The sequence below is a fragment of the Chlamydotis macqueenii genome, chromosome 6, assembly GCF_036417535.1.
Source record: "Chlamydotis macqueenii isolate bChlMac1 chromosome 6, bChlMac1.mat, whole genome shotgun sequence".
NCBI lineage: Eukaryota > Metazoa > Chordata > Aves > Otidiformes > Otididae > Chlamydotis > Chlamydotis macqueenii.
This window is the reverse complement of record NC_141561.1, coordinates 22,679,736-22,700,295: the sequence shown is the minus strand read 5'-3', so window position 1 is coordinate 22,700,295 and position 20,560 is coordinate 22,679,736. Positions and strand designations below refer to the sequence as shown.

At 39.4% G+C, this 20,560-nt stretch overlaps 1 protein-coding gene across 5 annotated transcripts in view; it reads left to right on the top strand.

The window, feature by feature from the left end:
• Nucleotides 1-221: 221 nt before the first annotated feature.
• The window catches only part of LOC104487285 (neurabin-2), a 43,862-nt gene continuing 23,523 nt past the window's right edge, over nt 222-20,560 (top strand). For 4 of the 5 annotated variants that reach the window (XM_086750873.1, XM_086750871.1, XM_086750872.1 and 1 more), the window contains exons 1-9: nt 222-344; nt 842-2,702; nt 14,031-14,163; nt 14,651-14,771; nt 15,291-15,395; nt 15,569-15,689; nt 16,164-16,307; nt 17,771-17,824; nt 19,567-19,796. In XM_086750873.1, coding sequence (XP_086606999.1) covers nt 1,089-2,702; nt 14,031-14,163; nt 14,651-14,771; nt 15,291-15,395; nt 15,569-15,689; nt 16,164-16,307; nt 17,771-17,824; nt 19,567-19,796 — 2,522 coding nt within the window. In that variant the 5' untranslated portion in view covers nt 222-344; nt 842-1,088. Of the gene's footprint in view, nt 345-576; nt 681-841; nt 2,703-14,030; nt 14,164-14,650; nt 14,772-15,290; nt 15,396-15,568; nt 15,690-16,163; nt 16,308-17,770; nt 17,825-19,566; nt 19,797-20,560 lie in introns of those variants that run through there. The other variant, XM_086750870.1, reaches the window with a different exon arrangement.

Genomic DNA, 20,560 nt, shown 5'->3' with positions numbered 1-20,560 from the left:
AGCCCCTCTCTTCCCTGACGCTGAGAGGAACAAGGGCGCGCCCGCCGCTCCCTCTCTTTGTGTGCGAGAGAGCGAGCGCGCGCGGGCGGGCCCGAGGCACAGCGCGGAGCAGGGCACCGAGCGGCGTGAGCGCCAGTGAGGCGGGCGGGCGGGCAGGGGTTTGGAGCGCGGGGGTGGGAGGGGGTGGAGTGAGGAGCGCGGGGCGGCGGCGGCAGCGGCCGGTCGAGGCGGGGGGGGGGGGGGGGGAGGGAGAGAGGGCGGCTGGAAATGATGGCGTGGTGTGCGCGGCCGTTGGGCGGGCGGGAGCGCTGAGGGGAAGGAGCCGGCGGGACCCCCGCCCCCAGGTAGGCTGGCTGGGAAAGTTTGGGGCGAGGTGGCGGGGCGGCTCCGCTGCGAGCCCCGCTGGCCCCGCGGCGCAAAGGCGCCGCCGCAGGGAAGCCCCCGGCTTGGGGCCGAAACTTGCGGCTTCGGCCCTTCCGGGCAGCGCCGGGCCGCCCGGGCCCCGCCGAGCCGCCGTGCGTGCGGCGGGGTCCGGCTCGGGCCCAGCCTCTCCCGGGCGGCAGGAAGGGCCGGGCGCTGCCCCCTCCCCCGCCGCCCGGCCCAGCCCGGGACGGCCGTTGGCGGGAGGGGCGGGGGGGGCCGCCCGCCGCCGCTGCATCCCCCGCCGGGTCGGTGCCCGGGTAGGCGGCTGGGAGCAGCTGGGTGCGCGCGTCCCGGCCCGGCGGACACAATGGGCTTTATCCCGCGGGGAGGTCTCGGGCGGCGTTTCCCACCCCGAGTTTCGGATTCGTGTCACACGCTGGCGAGGCCCCGAGTTAATGAAAACTCTGTCTCTCTGCAGATGGCTCTCCGGATCCCGCCGTCCGCGCTGGGGATAATACCCGATGCGGCCGTTTACGCGCTGTGAATTCTTTCTCTCCACGTCGACTCCCCTGCGCTCCATTTCAATGCGAGCGGGGAGGCTGGCCGAGTGAAAGGCTGCTTTCCGGATTTGCTCTGGGATCTGCTCTGCCTGGTGTTGGAAGGTGGCAGCTTTGTGTCGTCCCTCCCATTCTTCTTCAGGAGTCGAGAGAGCTTTCTCTCTGACAATGATGAAAACCGAAGGCAAAGGGGAAAGGGCTTTGAGAAGTGCTTCTCCACACCGAAATGCCTATAAATCTGATTTTCATGCTATCAAATGCTCTTTTGATGGCATAAACAGTGCTGAAAATGCTTCCACCAAAACAGGCTTGCATCAGAAGCTGAGCACGTCTTCCAGTGGAGGGGGAAATGACCCACACAGTCGAGGCAGAGCTGCCACTTATGGCAATAGAGTACACAAGATCAAAAATATGTTTCTGCAAATGGGAAGCTCTTCTTCCACACCCTCTTGTGAAAGCAGTCCACCTGCTGAGACCAAATTAATCAGCCGGGCCACGGCAGCAGAGCATGGACCTTCTCCAGGTAGCCCATCTTTCCTCATTGTCCAAAAAAATAATCTTCTTAATACAAGTACCAGCCCCTGTGGCACTCCTGTGGATTCATTGTTTGTGCCTTCTGCTGCTGACAAGGTTATCCGTAGCAACGATGAGGCAGACCTGGACAAAGTTGCCCTGGCAGAAAAATTTTCAGAAACTAGGAAGCTGTTTGAGAGAAATATAAAACAACGGAGCTCAGTGGACAGATATTCCCCCAGCAAATGTGAAAGAAGTGAGGATAAGAGGAGACGCAGTTCAGCTTCTGATTGCAGCAATGTGGTGGACCACTTCAGTTTTAATACAGAAGCGAGCCTTCCAGTCACGCTGGAGAAAGTTGAAAATCAAGGTAATGAGGAGCTGAAGCAGCAACGTCACAGCAGTGGTTCCAAATCCTCCTTCCTCAATGCAGGGCCCATCTCTAGGAGGCTGGAAAGCTTTCTGGGTGACAGTGATACTGAAGAATCCAAAGAAATTTCCAGAAATGATAGTCCTCCAAATCAGGACCCTTTGAGAGGCCACCACAGTTTGGATTCATGTGTTGTTGCTGAGGGATGTCCAGAGAAGTCTGCGTCCACCAAAGTGTCTGTGATCCTCAGAGATGAGCTGAGTGAGGCACTTGGAAAAGATACAAGAGAGCAATTGGTACTTGAGAGAAGCCTGTGGAATATGGGCATTATGCCTGGTCAGGAGACTCAGCAGAGGTCAGATAGTGTTCTCTCCCAGGTTTCCCCTGTGGAGGGGACGAAAGCAGAGCTGGTTGCACAAAATGAAACCTCAGGGCATGAAAAAGAAGGTTTGGAGAAAAACCACGTTGTTGAAGAGGATCAGCTGCTCAGATACCAAGTACAGAAAGGGAACAGGAGCGACTGCTCCTTGGAAGTGGTAGAAGAGTTTATGGAAGGCAGTGAGACCAGTCAGGAAGAAGAAAGATATGGGATGTCTGTGAGAGATGGTCCAGGTGCCCGAGTTCAGGATGTTCTAGAGCAGGAACGGGATACTGAAGAAGAGGAGCAAGTGGTGGAAAAGCAGAGTGGGGACTTCAGTGCTTTTGGAATAGAGAATGCAGCTTTTGATGATGACAGGGATACAGAGCCAGAAAACCAAGGGCCTGAAGGCAAAGAAATTATGGAGGGAGAGGAGGAAGAATATATGTATGACAGTGAATATGAGGAGTTTCCTGGACTTTCTGAAGAGGAAGATCCTGAGCCAGACAGAAAAGTTAAGTTCTCAACAGCTCCTATCAAGGTAAGTACATTTTAATTTTCTTTTTTTTTTTTTTTATTATTTTGCAGTCAGAAATACCCAGGAAAATGTATTTTTGTTGTGTTTTTTTCAAAGGTCTAAAAACGCTTTAAAAAGTGTAAATTTATGGCTTTTATTCAAAACTGAATAAGAGTTATAACTTCTCTCTTGTTCAGAAAATTTACAAATTAGTCACAAGTGGTTTCTGAAACACAGCAGCTTCATAGGTAGACGGCGTAGTGAAACATGTGAGATTTTACTTCCTGGACGTTTTCAGGAGCACTGAACTTTCAGGAAGAGATACAAACACAGGACCTTTAATACTTGCTTTCATTTGTTTAAAATTGAGGCATTGCATTAGGAAGGATTTTTTCAGTTTTGCTTTTTGTACAAAAGTTGTTTTTAAAACCCAAACAAAACAACAACCCCCTGTAGCAAACCTTCAGATTCAACTTCAGACCTGTTTCCAGAATTAACTGTGAGAAAATATCAAATGACTAGTTCCTGTTATATAAGATTTTAGAATTCTATCTAGCATTTCGGAGTTAGGAAGTTGCGGAAGTAACAGTTACAGGGCAGACTGAATAATGAGGAGTAGTGTGAGTTACAACACTAACAAGTTTTAAAAGTTTAGGTGTCAGATCTTACCTCACCAAAATTACCCACAAAATAAGTCATTTCACAACTCAAACCATGTTTACCCACAGTCTCATTCCAAACTTCATTTATTCTAGTCCCTCTCAAACTTTGGGAGGAAAATTGGGAGATGCAGACCAGGATGGAGTGGGAAACTGTGGAGGCTTTCTCAAGCATACTTCTCTTCTCCTGGTATTACATGAATGAAAAGTACCATCTTTAACAAGCAGTTTTTACACTTTATTTGTACAGTCAGGACTCACTTTTACTGATCAGAGACATGCAAAAATTTAGTTGACTCCTGTACTTCCTGCAGTTGAGAGGTGTCATTTCCCAGTTTGCTAAACACACGCCAGTGCTGTACCTCAGAAAATGTTTTGGGTGTGGCAAAATATGAGTTTTGTTGCATGTGGTTTTTTTATAGTCTGTCCATAGACAGGCTGACTTTATATGGCTTCCTTGTAGTTGATGCTGCTTTAGTGGTGACCTGGAGAGTGCCACTATTCAAAACTTCATTACGAGTTTGGGGAGGGCTGTGAGAAAGCCGGAGGGGCATCAGTCCATTTCCCCTCTCATTTGTGCACTGAGTGCCTTGTAGAGTACTGTAAATGTGTGTTTGTTGAGTGACTGCTGGTTTCCTGCTGCAGGCAGGATTTTACTGATCGTTGCTGAATCCTACTGAAGCACTGGCTGTAACAGATTTTCCTGCCTTCTCTGTTAACGTCTATGCCAGACTTAGTTGAAAGCATTAGTAGAAATCTCTGTGCCAACTGTGATGGAAGCTCTCATGTAGACAAAACTCAATTTTTGGTAACGAGCACTGTTCAATTATAGCTGCTTCTCTGAAAGCCACAGGAACCAACCTGTACCAGATTATCAATTACACAACCGAGATCAACAGTAGCAACTGATAGCAGTTTTCCATTAAAAGTAACATAGTTCTTGCCATAATGCCACTTGGATTGACAGAATAAACTGTACTTAACAGCAATATGGTCCGTGAACTTTATTTTTAAGGCCTGAAAATTGGAGCTTGTGACACTTACCTTCCTTTATCCCTTTTCAATGAAACTTGGCTTTATCTTCCCTACAGTGGGTATAGGGATCTCTTTTTTTCAATAGCTTTTCCCTCTCTGTTCCTCATGCCTAAGCAATGACTTCTTTCCCCTTGTCTGCCTTTTTGTTTCTTATTTTCTATGATACTTAGTGGGAATGAGTCCTGGTATATGGTTTTTTGCTTTTGTGCTCTGTAAAATAAAGAATTCCAACCTCCCTTGCACTTCCCCCAAATATTTTTTTTTAGTAATGTACCTTTAATACCTCATTAACTCTTTAGAAAATCCCACTTTTACTTCATAGAAGGAAATGTGTCTTGTTTGACTTTATGCGTGGTCTTTAATGCATCTTAAATTGGAAGAGAAAAAACAATCCTGAGTGGTAGCAAAAGATTACTCCTGGTCCCCACCACAGTTTAGAGCAGTGCCATAGTGAGAAATGTATCCTAGTAGCTTCTTTTTTTTGGCTTTATGTAGACAAATAAGTTTGACTGAAATGTGAGTGCCATTCCAGGCATCCATAGCCACCAGAGAAGGTCTCTGTCTCTCCTCCTGAGAGAGGCCAGGCTGGCCTTGGCGTTCTTGCTGTTTTCCTTTTGCACCTCTCTAGTGATTATGAAGAAACCATCTCTGTCTTTTGCAATTGCTGTTTAGTAGGTGTCTGATAGAGTCAGAGAATTCAAAACATTCAGAAGGTGTATAGGCAAGAAAAAGCACATTCTTGGATCATCAAGGTTCTGCAGCAATGGAGCTGTGACCGTTGTACTTGATGTACCCAAAGGAGAAGTTGGATATATGTGTAGGTAATGGGGATCACTTACACACAGGCACCCTAAAAACAGTATTTATGCTGCAGCAGCAAGGAGAACTTGATTAATATCTCTGTTTTGAAGTTTCCAGTCAGTTGTAAAATTGGCAAGGCTTTTGAGTAAAAGAAGGAGACTGTGGAGCTCTCAGGGAATGTGTAAGGTAGCTAACACTGTTAGCACTGTGTCTACCCCGTGCTAGAGATCCTTGATTGTTGACATCTGTAGCAGGGCTTAAGAACAAAATTTGATCTGATAATTTCAGGGAAGATGGAATGTAATTATGTGAATATTCCATTGTTTTGTGTTGCCCTGTGCCTATGAAAATAAGCATAGATCAGACTTTTGAAAATAAATGGTTCAGTTCTCTAGAAGTTGGTGATAAATGACGTGTGGGAAGATTTCTTACTTGCTGCGGGTGACCTGACTCTTCAAGCCCTGCTGCTGTTTGATCTCTGTAGACCTTAAGGAACATTATGTCTCAGTTGCTTGTTTTTCCTACAGTAGTGAAGAGAGACAGTTATTAGCAGAACTTCTCAGACTGCGTTTGTGTTATGGTGCATGAGCTATTTTTAGTCTCTTGTTGCCACATATGAAGCCAGTAAGGAATGTAAAGCACACTCAGCTGTCCAAGGTATTTGCAATGGAACTGAATTTGTCTTTGTCTTGAAATTTTCTAAATAAACTCTGTAAACAGTCAGCATTACAGACAGTGCAAATAATGTCGTATAACTGTGCTGTCATCCTTTTATATTTCACTTTGCTTTTGTAATGTAGAGATTAAACTCGCTTTCAGTTATGTGATTACCTTGAAAGGCTTTAATTAACATAAATGTAATGACTGAGTGCTTTGACATTTCTAATTTTGAAACTTTCCGTTGGGAAAACAAATGCGTATTTCCAAATTGAGTTCTTGAGATGTTTTTACCTCTGACTGTGTCAAACTTTGTCCTCAAAACCTTTAATATCTCTGTGACTAACTTCTGCAATGATTTATGATCCTTAGAAATTCTGAAGCTCAGGTAAACTGAAAAGATAGTGCAGCTGCTATTTGCTCCCATGAGTCTGTTTAAATAGCAGTATTATCTAGTTTATATTGCATGGGAGTTTCCTCAGCTTTTTGTGAATAGCACTTTCTTTTAAAATTGTTAAGTCAAGAACACAGTTTTAAAAACCGCAAAACCTTCATAAAGGCTTTGCTTTTGTATTTGTCACAGTTGAGCAGAAGTTTAAACTTATTTCTTAGATAAGGAAACTGAAAGCAGTTTCATAGCTTGTGTGTTGTCCTAAGCAGCCGAGTATCAGCTGCTTCTGAGAGAATACGGAAATCCTTTATAATATTGCCATTTGTCTTGCACTTCAGAATAGAGCTGGTTTACGTGTAGCTGGGGCACAAGCAGTAATCTTGTTCAGGCTGGCATACTCTTCAGTCTTTTTAGTACGGAACTGCTTACTGTGGAAGTTAATGAAGCGGTTAATGAAGATAACTTGAATTAGGTTTCCTGTATAACGGCGTATCTGTAAACCCTTATCACTTCTAGGAGATGCACACCTTTTCTAGGTCAATGTGTAGTCACCTGAACACCGTTTTAACAAAATGTTGCAGAGTGGTGCTTCAGCTTCATACCTCCTCTGATTTTTGAAGTGTAGCTTCTATACTTACGATGTCATACACAGAAAGGGATACAAAATACACTAACTGGTGGAAGATGCCCAAAGCCTGGAGTTTCTTCAGTAACTAGAGAACTGATGACTGCGTAAATGGTCAATTGTTTATCAACCATTGGTCAAGCACTTCAGTAAAATACTTCTGTGGCATTAAGAAACAAGTAGGTGACGTGAATGTAGGCTGATCTAGGAAAACAGAGATTTGATTTGAGAGTGGATTTAAACAGAATTGACTTACGTATGGGAAGTCATCTGCTTTTTTTCTTGACACAAATAATGTAAGTGTATTTCCATTGTGCTTTGTTTGGGATCTTTTGCAATTACAATTTTTTTGTTGTAACTCATAGTTTTTAATTGTTTTGAAGCTCTGTTTATTACTTGCATCAACATTACAATGTTTGTAACTTAGTATTGTAACAACTTTTCTTCATATTTTTATCTCAAATTTAAACTCGCCGTGGTACTTTTCAGTGACTTTTCACAAAAAGTAACCCTGATGTATTCTGCCTGCATCTGAGAGTATGGCATTTCCTGATGATCAACTTAACAGTATGAGATGTTAAAAACATGGATATTAACTGGAGGAAGAAGGTACATATTTTCACAGACGTGAAAATTTTGGTTTTTTGGGTGGGTTGGTTTTTTTTTGAGGAAAGATAAACTTTAAACTGCTATTGAAGTTTCAATTTTTATGAAAGTTAAATGTCTAAATGCATTTAGTTCTGTGTATAGATTTACCTGATTTTAGAAAGTTCCATATCCAGTATTTCTGATGCCTTTCTGGTCCCTGCTATGTTTTGATTTCATGAGCTTTGTTCAGCCCTCTGGAAAGAAACACTTCCAACTCAAGCTTTTTTGGCTTTTTTTTTTTTTCTTCACCTCAGATGTCTTCTGTTTTGATTTTTAGGAAATATTTGATGTGTAAGTTTTACAATGGTAGATTGATTTCACATTTCAAGAGTCTTTGGATGAGAGTCCAGTGCCAGGGTATGGGGCTGGATAGCAGAAATCTAAACCAGAACAGAAAAAGCAAAGAATTTATTTTTATATCCTGGCTCACAGCTGGAGCAGCTTGACTCTTTACATTAGTTTCTTATTGTACTTCTAACTGAATTATACCCTGGATGCAGTTGTATGACATACTAGCTGCCCTCTTTGATGTACTTGATGATGCTATAAATACTATAGGCAAATAGGAGAATACTGAAGTTGTGGATGTCAGGTGAGGTGACAGTGAAGATGACAGGTTGTCACCTATCCATCCTCATCCCTTTTTCAATCCCTCCAACTTCTAACTTCATAGCAGTTTCACATGGATTTTACAGGGAAGAGAGAGATATTTTTAAAGGTATTTTTGAAGTACTACTTGGTTTGGGGAAAAATTAGCACTTGTATCAGAGTTGCAGATTTGTGCCCTCACTGATGGCAGGGCTGCAGCTTTAGTGTAAGTTACTTGTTCTTTTTGACTTAATCATACAATCATAGAATGGTTTGGGTTGGAAGGGACCTTTAAAGGTCATCTAGTCCAACCCCCCTGCAAGGAGCAGGGACATCTCCAACCAGTTCAGGTTGCTCAGAGCCTCATCCAGCCTGGCCTTGAATGTTTCCAGGGATGGGGCTTCCACCACCTCTCTGGGCAACCTGTTCCAGTGCCTCACCTCCCTCATTGTAAAAAATTTCTTACTTATATCCAGTCTGAATCTACCTCCTTCTGTTTTAAAACCATTACCCCTTGTCCTATCACAACAGGCCTTGCTAAGAAGTTTCTCCCCATCTTCCTTATAAGCCCCCTTTAGGTACCGGAAGCCTTCTCTTCTCCAGGCTGAACAGCCCCAACTCTCTCAGCCTGTGCTCATAGGAGAGGTGCTCCAGCCCTCTGATCATCTTCTGGACCCTCTCCAACTGGTCCATATCCTTCTTATGTTGGGAGCTCCAGAGCTGGATGCAGTACTGCAGGTGGGTTCTCACCAGAGCAGAGTAGAGGGGCTCTGAATGTTTGAAATGAAATAAAGTCAGTTCACCGAATCTGAATGGATGCTTTTCTCTGTTTTCAGTATTTCTTTCACTTGGATTTAAAAATGAGATACCTGAAAGTGACAGTGTTCCTCCTGGAGAGTAGGTAGGATAGCCTGACTGAAACAGATACCATGTTGTCTTTCTTGCTCTCTACCTAGCTACAGTGCCTTTGCTACTGCAGTGAAATACACAACTAAAGAATAAATTTTACCAGTTTTATTGAGAATCAAGTAAAGAATAGTGAGACTGGCAAAAAATGGTGTATTTATGATGAAATTATCTATATGAAACTGTACTGTAGATCTGAAGCAAGGTCGCACTTGTGCCTTTATCTAAACTGACTTGGCTGGGGTTTTTGATAAAAGTTGTGCAGAGCTACAGGATCAAGCATGTAAGTGTGCACAGCCGGCCTGCCCACCTGTTTGGGAACAGAAAATGCTGCATCGAGTGTAATGGCTTGTAATGTTAACCTGTTTAACAGTTACCAACCGTTCTGAATACTTTTTGCAGAAGAGTAGAAGTGTTTAGAAACAAAAATGTAAGGTATTTCTGTTTGGTGACTAAAAGATTTGATAGCATGAATTGGCTTAAATCAGATATAGTAACTTTTCACTTAAAATAAAACAACTAGTGGTAATAAAACACTAACCGTGTAGCTTTCGGAAACAGGGAAGAGTGGGTAGTGATAATGAGGTGTCTGCTTTAACTGAGGAGGGAGATTGTAAGAGTAAACTGTGAAGTGTACCTTATACTTCAGTCCTACTTCAGTGCTACTGTTTCAAATGATTATTCATGTTTGCCTGGGCACTTCACGTTTTGCCTAGCATTGCAAGGCAATCAATTTGAAAAGCTGAAGCTGTTTGCTGTTAGATAATTTCCCCTGAGCTGTAACTTATGTTTTAAATGTTTGGCTTTACTGACACTCAGTAAACTGGCATGCTGAAGGTAAGAATTGTGTTTCAGAGGAAACATGAACCAAGGGACGCGGTCATTGCTGGGTGTGGTGTCCAGGCAGGGGTGTTGGTAACCCTTCAGCGCCGCTCTCGGCTGTGAAGTGTTGCCTTAACTGTCCGTGCAGGTGTTGTGAGGCTTTCCAGCAAATACTGCCGTCTGTGATGAGAATTTTCAAGTGATGTTGGTATTGGTTCTATTCCAGTTAGCTAGGAGCCCTTCTGGGCAGTTGTTGATTTTTTGCTCTTACTGTTTAATTACTTCTGTAATGTTCTGCTTTTGATCAGGCACAAACAAATCTATCTATTGGAAATTAAGATGGGAGCGGAGGTCTTGGGCTGTGTTTTATGAATGTATAACAGCTTCATGCGCATACACGGTAAATTACTATGTATCTTCTGAAGAGTTTGCCCTCTGACAAAATTAACATTCTGCTAAATCTGACATAGTTCTTAAACTCTTAGCAGCACATAAAAAGTTCTACTTGAATTAACAGAGGTCATTGTTGTTTGGTTTTTGTTTTTTTTTGTAATAATGCTGTTTTCTGTGACAGCATTAAGATGATATAATGGAGATTTTTAGTTCTGTATGGTAGCAGGAACTGATCAGTAGGATTCTTTAGACAGTAGGCTATATGGGGTTTTTTGAGTGCTGATCTTGATGATGGTGATACTAGCATCTTTGTAGAAGGAGGCGAACTGAGTTCTGCATTCAAAAAGTGATTCATTTTCCTAGTGTGGAGAATGTAGTTTGTTCAGTCTCCAAATAAATGTATTTGCTCTCCAAGGACTAAGTATGTATCTGAAAATTTCCGGTTATGTATCTTAACAATTTAATTAAAATAATCCCTAAAAATTCAGCCCTCTGCCAGAACTTTTTTGATTCAGATTATTTTTATTTATTCTGAAGAAAAGAGGTCTTGAGTGTAAAAATAAATTTGTTTTTCAGATAGTAGCATTTTTTAATAATTTATTAGCTTGAGTAGATCCAGAAGTTATTAACATTAGGTTAACTTTCTGAATATATAACAAGCTATTGTAAATGGCCTGTAAAATTCTCGTGGTTTCCACAGTAAAATTCATCTGGTTTCTACTGTGTTGAGACAATAACTTTTGTTTGCTAAAGCATATCTTTAGAAAATATTACTTGCACACTAATAATTTTAACATTTCTGGCTAGCAGTGGCTTTTAAATAGTAAGATTAGAATTTCTTTTGTCCCTAATGCATTTGATTCAGCGACTAAACCCCACCAGACACAGCACAGGGATGAACTGTGTTTAGCTTTCTCATCAATCTTCTAAATTGGGTAACTTTTGATTTTTATTATTTATTATCCACATTTTAACTGTGTTTAGTATTACTTTTACTACTTGGCAAGAAAAACTTGCTGAGCAGTTCTGTGTTTTCTGTATCAGTATCAACAATTTTACAGTTTCTGTCTCATAAAAGATGAATGCCTTGTTATGATTCCACATGTACACAATAAAATTTTCTACCTTTTGCCCTTGACTCTTTGGGCCATAGGTTTCTTAGTGTGCTCTCGCTTCTTTCTTTGTTATTGCAGTGTTTGACTTATGGTTATGTAACAATTTTGCTTTTCCTCTGTTCTTTGTAGAATCATGTTTTTCCTCAAATTTATTTTTCTGAAATCAGTAGGGTTTTTTTTTTCTTACTAGTTTGAAACAGCTCTCTCTTGTCCATATTGTGGCATTATGGTTTTTAGAATATTACCTTAAATGGTCTCACACACTTTCCATCTGTAACTTGAAGAGGAAGACTATGAACTCTTTTTCTTAGTGGATTAGTCAGAATTTATTTCAGATAGTTTTTTGTTTTTTTTTTTTTCTTAAAGAGCTAGTATGCTTGAATATTAGTAGTCTTTATCTGCATATGTATGTTTGTGCTGTTATTATTTTATGTATACCAATTGTAAACATGACTGGAATCTAAACCACCATTAGTTTTTAATTCTGTGATCCATTCCTGGCAGATGATCAACCTCTGTGATCAATTTTGTGTTAAAATGGGCAGATTCTATGAGACTCCCAAGTACAATGCTATTACTTTTGAGTTGGAAAAATATTTAATAATTTTTAGTAATTCCAGTCATATCTTAGTGGTGGCAGCCTAAGACTTGCAGCATATGTCATGCAGTGTCTTAAGATGGTGCGACTTTGCTTCCCCCGAATTTCCCGCGCTTTATAAATGATGGTGTAAGAAACTGGTCACTTTGCTAGAGTAGTGCTTCAGCAGATAGTGACTATTTGCCTCATCTTCCGCTTTGTGAGTTAGACTACTGAGTTACAATCAAGAAAATAGAGTTGTCAGTGTCTCCAAAATGAACTACTATCGTTCTCCACACTTTGCTCATTCAGCCATTTGATGGTTAGTCATCTTTAACACTTCAGTCACATTTTTAATGCTAGATCATACATACACTTATAAATATGCAAACTTGATTTTTTTCATGCCCCAGTATTTGATTCATTCTCAGGAACTCAGATATTCTTGTTTAAAAGTTATCATTTGTCCACTTGTGAACTTTTTAATTATTAGTTTGAAATTAATCTTAGTATTATAACTTGGCTATATTTTTTAGAGATTGATTTTTCTATTGGGATAGAAAGGAACCAAACCAGATGGATTTTTTCCCAAAGGGAGAATAGTGCTTCATGAAATCCTGAAGCTTCTTCGTATCCTATTTACTGATTTGAGGGGGTGAAGAGGGGAATTAGTTTAAGAATTTGGCCACATTTTTCTGATAGAGTAAGAATCCTTGAGACCATTTGGATGGTTTCCTTTATCTATTTTGGAGATGTTTATGGAAGACAGATACCATAAGTGCAACTCTTATCGCCTTTCTGTGTCCAGTTGTTGCCCACTGGTGTCTGTATGATAGTCTGAAAGAGTTTATTAGTTTATTTACCTTTATGCAAGACTTAAGAAGAATAATTTTTCAGGAAGATTCCTTTATTAAGGGGAAACACATAAGACTTCTGAGAGTGGATTTCTTCCTTCTCTTTCAGCTGATCTGATCTTATCTTGCTGACTTACTGAACTGCTGTATGGCCATGCCATGTTTCTGGAGTAGCTGTTTTGCAGGATTTTGCAAAGAGTTTGTGAAACTCCTCCAGCTGTAGTCTGGAGGTGAAGCAGTAAGCTTCCCATGGGAATAATGAGTTATATTAGTTGCTTTTTGGTAATCTGTTTCAATAACCGTTTTCCTGTGTCTGAGGCTATTGCCATGCAAAGCTAACACCATATAGTAGCAGATATAAATGCACTGGGAAAATGTTAATTACAGACAATTACAGTTAATTCTGCCTTATTTACATGATTGCAGCTACCTGTAGGTAGTCTTAGTGGGAAAATGCTAAAGTTGCAAAAACTTAGGTCAGTGTAAATTAACTTTGTGTCAGCAGTGCATGTTCTTGATTAGGGAGATGGCTGTGGCAGCTGCAATCCCTAACTGTTTTTTGTCTTGCAGTGATGTTAAGTAAAACAATGCCTGCAAAAACTTAAGCAGTTAAGCTTTGGTTTTTTTCAGATCAATAGGGGGTGGTGTATTTTTTTTTCTCTTTTTTTTCAGCTTTTCAATTTAAATACAATTACTGAACATGCTGATAAGTAAAATTAACCCTGTTACTACATGTAGCTCCTTCTTCCTTTCTAGATTTCTGTCTTAATTTGTGTTGTTTGTCTTTTATTTTTTTTAACACTTCAGAAATTCAGTGATTTCTAAAAATAGTAATGTATGTAACAAGGCATTTCCTTTTCCTGGGAAACTCTGTGATTCCCTTGCAAAATCAGAAAACTACATCTGTTTGAAGCACTGCAATTGGCAGATGGTGTGGGGGGAGGGAAGAAGAGAGGAAGAAGGATTTGGGGGAATGTAGTCCTTAAAAAAAAAACAATAATAAAATTAACACTATATCAAAGGGGAGATGACTGATTTTTTTTTTTAACTGTTTGGTGCAACACAAAGTGTCTAAGGAATTGTTTTGACACTTCTAAAATATTACTTCTGTGCAAGTTAGAAATGATCTTACAGTAGCAGTATTTATTAAAGTGATGGTTCTTTAGAAAATGGAATCTCTAAAACTACCGCTTTAATTTCCTTACTGATTTTCTTTCAATTATATCATGTTTGGAAGGAAGTGGGAAAGCACTAAAAAAAGTTTTCTGTCACCTTTCTTAGGTTTTCAGTACTTACTCAAATGAAGACTATGACAGACGTAATGAAGAAGTTGACCCTGTGGCAGCCTCAGCTGAGTATGAACTTGAGAAGAGGGTGGAAAAAATGGAAGTGTTTCCTGTGGAAATTGAAAAAGGTGCAAATCAAACCTTGAACATTTGCAAGAGATAATACATACACAAAACACTTTTAAACTGTTTTTTCCCTTAATTTAGGTCTTGAATTTTTTAACGTGTGTTCAGGCTTTCATTTGTGTCTAGTTCTGTTGAATTTAGAGAACTTTAACTGGACAGGCCTCTGCTAAGTTCAAGTTGTCATACTTAATTGATGTTAGGAAGGCTACATTACTGAGTGACAGGCCTGCACCAAAATATATACAATTCGTAAATCTCCAGATGCCATGAAGCTTTGAATCTAACAGGCAGTCTTAACTACATAACAAAAAGGCTTTAAGTAGATTCTAGATAGAAAATATGTTGTAGTCTTTTTTTTTTTTTTTTTTTTACATGAATTTTCATATCCTTTGTGTGGGAAGGACTTGGAAGGCTTTGAAACAGCTCACTACTGTGAAGCTTTACGTCTTGTGTTATGCGGCTAATGTTAGATTTTTTTGAATCCCTTAGGTGACAGTGGTCTAGGCATCAGTATTATTGGAATGGGAGTTGGTGCTGATCAGGGACTGGAAAAACTAGGTATTTTTGTAAAAACAATAACAGATGGTGGAGCTGCTGAGAGAGATGGACGGTGAGTTTTGCATTGAATTGATTATGCTTTTTACAAATTTCTAACTGAGCCCAGTCATTTTCATTGGATATCCTAAGTACTGTGAATAACAGTACAAAAGCTGAATGCAGGTGAGTAAATATTACGTTCCTGGTTTATGTTATTTTTTTTTTTAAAAAAAACAGGGTTTTTACTAAAAATAGGACATTTTTGCAAAATAAGCTTAGGTCTGCATGTATGAGAAAAGCTTAGATTGTGCCCTTGTGTAACAATGCCACAAAATCATGTTGACACCCCAGGACACCAATCAGGTTAGTGTAGATAGTATAAAATGCCAAGGCAAATACTATGTAAATTTTGATTGGTGATCTGCCTAGTAACTGAGGATCAGGAGATTGTTTTTAAGCAATGAGTTTCTTGGGGCTCAAAATTTCTCATTATAAATACTAGTGAGTTTTAAGTGATACTTGTCATGTCAAAAATCTGTCAAGTCAAAATATTTTCGTTGAACTGATAGCTAAGCATTTATTTATTTTGCAGAATTCAAGTAAATGATCAGATTGTTGAGGTTGATGGCATAAGTCTAGTGGGAGTTACTCAGTTCTTTGCAGCCACCGTATTGAAAAACACCAAAGGCACAGTAAGGTATGTATGTTTTCTATGAAATAGTACTTTTTTTTGTCCTTTTTTTATTAATGGAGAGTACAAACCATAATCTGAAAGTTTTACAAAGACGTTGAAGGCAACAGTATGGCTAACTAATTTCTTAAGCATATCTTAAGCTTTTTCCTGCAAGGTAATTTGTTTTTCTCCTGTAGGTTCCTGATTGGGAGAGAGAAGCCAGGGACTCAGAGTGAAGTAGCCCGCCTCATTAGTGAGACCTTAGAGCGAGAGAGATGTCTGTATGAGCAGCACTATGTTCTAGATGATACAGAGCAGGTAAAACACCATACATACATATATTTGAAAGTACGTTATTACTGTTACATGCAATAACTTCTACAAATGGAATAAATGTATTTTGAATCAAATTGAAGCAAAAAAAAAAAAGGATAAAATAGGCAACTTGTTAAAAACAGAAAATACAGACTTCATACATTACTATTATCAAGGCGTGTGATTATCGCTGCTTGCTATACTTCCAATTAGTCAATAATCCAAAAGATATTTTTCAGAATCAGCTGTGGCTTGTTTTGTGCATGGGTTACTTAGCTTTCTTTGTGGAAATTTGATTTGCAAGTAATCTTTAAAATCTATCATAGGTATAAGAACCTAAAAAAGGGATAGTAACTAGTTGTGAAAAGTTTTGCAACTGTTTGGCTTCCTTGATTGTATGCTTTTGTTATTGCTACCAATAGCGTAGCAAAGTGTGTGCGTGTGTTACAGAATGTTCTGATTTTCCCATTTCATCAGGATGATGATTATGATGATGATGAGGATACATATGAGTCACGTTTACACGGAAAGTCTGTAGAAGTCTTTGATCTTCCTGAAAGTGAAGATATTGGTTTACCCCTGGATATGGATTCAGCACAGTCTCTTCTTAAATTTAAAGAGGTATGGTAGCTGTTTCTTGAATATTCTTTGTGATGCACTGGGGAGCATCTGAATCTTGTAAGATTTGGATATAATCACATTCATATCCCCCTTATTGTGGGTTTGGCTTTGTTTTCCCAACATCACCAACAAAGCTCTGTAAATATTCCTTGAAATGTAGGTCCTCTATATTTTCTGATCCCAGCTTGCCTATAAGTGTTTATGTTAAATGCTCCTTTGATTTAAATTAAATTTTAAAAAGCTCTTGGAAACAGGCATTAGAACGCAATACCACATCCCTCTTTGTTGTGGTGTCTGAACGTTGTATTAAATAGATATGATGCTTCTCTTAGTTCTTCTTTGGCCCACTGGACTTTGCATTTATTTGCTGCATAGTAGAACAGCTTTAGCTGCAGGGAAAGGATGGAAATACAAGTACAACCTTTCTGAATGGTCTCAAGTGTTGTGGTTGTAGGAAGAGAAGAAATACACATCTAATCTCGTGCTGTAGTCCCTGAGGTCTTCTGGGAAATCTCCTGCATACATAAGAATACTTGATTGTATAGATAAGCGTGATTTTGGCTTGAAGAGTTTTTTCAGGTGATCCCTTCTGGGGTGTTTTATGGTGTATTTTTTGAAAGTAACCCAAATAGGGTGTTCTAGACTGTGAATCCCAATTTAATGTAATTGGAAAATTAGGTTACCTTTTCCCAAGGTTTTTGTAAAGGACTATGTTTCCTTTACTCAGATCTGTGGAATTGAGTCAAGGATTTAAGTGGTGCATTCTTTGGCATTTAGGGGTCTGGGCTGCTTTGGTAGATTTAAGTCCCTGTCATTTTCACTCTGGAGGAGAAAAATATCCTGCCAAGAAACTGTTTCGTCAGACACCATTTGTGCATGCATCGGTTTATTTTTAGAAAGGATCCGTATTTTGCAGACCTCCTTAAGTTTGCTCTCTTGATAACATTGATGATGTCATTGAGGAAGTTGCAATTTCAGGCTACTGATCATTAGAGAACATTAACAGTTTTTCTAGATTAGGAAGCACAACAGCAGGCTACAGCATCTTTTCGTAAGTGCTATATTTACTTGGGATACAATTAAATTCTTAGCTAGAATCATTACTGTGCTGCTACTAACATGATCTAAATAAAGCATAGTCATGGATTCATTTGTTTTAATGTGTGTTTGGTGCATTAGTCCTTGCCAAAAAAAACCAAACACCCTAGGGTTACAATGGAAAGTGAGGTACAAGAAATAACCAATAGTTGTCAGAAAAATGTGCTTATGCACTTGTATGTGTGCTGTTTTCTTAAGACGTGTTAACAATAATCTTTACATTCGGCTTAGGTGTAGACTTTATCAATTCCTAATAATCCTGTGAAGATTTATGGTGTAAGGTACAAGGCTTAGTTTTAAAACAAAGCCAGTATTTTTATTTGTCATTTTGTGTGTGCTTATACAATTTTGTTTGTTTGTTTCAGCTACAATTAAAACATGCGGTAACAATAGCTGAAGTGAATCAACTGAAGGAGAAAGTAAGTTTTCAGAGAATCTTATTATTTGGTGGTGGATTTGGTTTATTTATTTAGTTATTTATTTCTACCTATGGATTTTTCAAGGAAAGGCTGAATGCAGAAGGCAGCAATCTGTTTTAGGCCTCAGGCTCTGTGTTCTCTGTGTTATGCTAGACAGGCATTTCTAAGCTGAAGAGCTGTGCTCAGATTTTTTTTTTTTAAAAAAGCAAACAAAATCCCCAAAATCCCCACTGTGCTGTTATAAAATGAATACTTCAATATTACTGCTTAGAGTACAACTGAATATAGTGGAGTACTGTATGAAACAAGCTCCCAAACAGTATGCTAACACTTTCAGTGGATAGAACTTCTCATTTAAGTATAGATTTGGCACTTACAAACTATGATTTGTGACTGACTTTGTTGTCAGGAAGTTATTTTCTGTTACTTTTTCTCCCTTTCCCTTCTCAAATTTGTGACCTGCTCTGGGGAGAGAATTTTTTCCAGCTTATTTTTTGGTGAGGATTGATTCCACACTTCTGTTTTCTCTGAGAAAGGGTTTCTTGTTCTTTTTGCTGCTTTTTCCCCTGATGGAGATCTGTGCATGGCCTTTTTCTGGAAATATTTATTGTAGGTGAGCAGCTTCTTTTATTCCATTGCCCTTCTGTGTTGCCTTACCAAGAAACGTACCCTAGGACAAGTTGCAGGGGGTGGGTAGCAAGTGGAGAGGAGATAGTGCTTCAGATTGCTATAATTTTGAATAACAGTATCTATGCGGGTTTTTCTTGCACTCTGCAAATGTTCAGAGCTCCAAGTGTAGAGAGGTAAGGCAGCCAAAACTTCTTTGTGTTCTTATTGTAGTTCTCATTTTGATTTCTGATAGTGCTCCTCCTCCTTGCAGTGTTCTTGAAATTTGGCCCAAGTGGATTGCTAAAAAGCTGTTGTAAACATTGATGTTAGTACAACTTATTGCCTCATTTTTTAATTCAGGAAATCATTGGTCCTTTCAACATCTCTGTTCCATCAGGAGATTATCTTAACTGGCTTCAAAAGCAGTGATTTCCTCAGTGTAAATGGTGTCCCCAGAGAAGGAGGCATGGACAAACTAAGTGATACCCTGCCTGCTCACTCCTCCAAGGCCTGGAGAACTTCACATGTTAACATTCACTTTTATAGTGTGGCTGCTGTCAAGCTGAAAGGGCCCCATCCCTTTTCTTTGTTGAGGGAATGTTTGGTGGTTTTATACATTAGCCCCAGGAAGGCAAACGATGGGTATATCATAATTAATTAGGAAGACTAGTGTCTTATAAAGTACCAGGGAAGATCAACTGGTCTCATTAGCTTTATTCAACAAGCTGCTGGTAACGAAGTAGTAGGACGGGGAGCTTGTCTTATACAAGTTAACCTCTAGTTGCCTTTGGAGGTAATCAAAATAGGCCTCTCCAGAGGTCTTAAGAGATGGTGAGATCATGACCATGTCAACATAAGCTAACAATAAAGGTCTTATTCATTTTATGTATTTAAAAGGAAGCAATACTGATGAGGAAGTAGTAAAAGACTCTTGAGTTTGAGTTCTAAACTTACTTGGATTAGCAAGGATTGGAAGAGTTGATATGATTTCTTTAAAAGTTCAGTGTCTTGTTTTAATATTAATGATAAGTATATAATTTTTGTTAGCTATTCTCTACTAAAACATGTATAAACAATTGTTTTTTATTTAATATTTTAGTTTAGATTAATTCCTTAAATATTATTTTTTTCAGTTAAAAATCGTTGAAGCAGAAAAAAATGAATGGAAACTAAGTCGAGCCCAACTTCAGCAAAACTTAGACGAAAGCAAAGAGAAAATTAAAAAGTTAGAGACCTACTGGTTAGAGGCACAGAGTTTATGCAAAACAGTAAATGAGCATCTTAAAGAAACTCAAGAACAATGTGATGCCCTTGAAAAGAAGTACAGCAAGGCCAAGAAGTTGCTTAAAGATTACCAACAAAAGTAAGTACCTTAAAATACCAGGTCTCTATTTCTTGCTTGTATGTTTTATACATCATGGGGAAAACTGACAACAATACTTAGAGTTAGGATTTGCTTAACACACTTTATTTTCATTTGTCAAAGTTTAGGGAGGCAGTGGGCTATATGTGCTGAAGTCACCAGGACTTAAAAAATTTTGCTGCTGCTTTTGATTCAAAGCTTAGGAAAAAAAGGTTTAATATTTCAATAACAAATTTTTAAACAACCTAGTGGAGTAACATGTCTATAATTTTGAAAGGGCTACTTGAAATCTGGCATGGGATATTTGGCAATACCTTTGTTTGTGAAAAACCCTCTAGCTTTGATCAATTTAAATATTCCAGACAGGGCATCAAAGGATGTATAATAAGAGCCAGATATGTGTGATTCAGTCTGAGTCAGGAGTTATGTCTTGTAGGGAGAGTAAAAGGAATTCTGTCAGAAATTAAGAGTTTAGGATGTGTCTAGCTCATCACAATGGCAGCGTGAAAACAGTATTTTCAATCTGTTCACAGGTTTATGTTTTTTAGTAGAGGTAATACTGCTTATTAGCTACATCTGTTTAAGTCTTGAACACTGTTGTTGTGCAGTTGTGTCTGTTTGCTCTGCCTTCTTTCCTCTTAGCTAGACAAGAGCTAATTGCAAAGTACTTCTACAAGTGTCTTGCTAATACAGAACACAACTGTTGCTTTTGATAATTAATTTAAGCATATAATTATTTTGTCCCAAATTTCTCCATTTGCTGC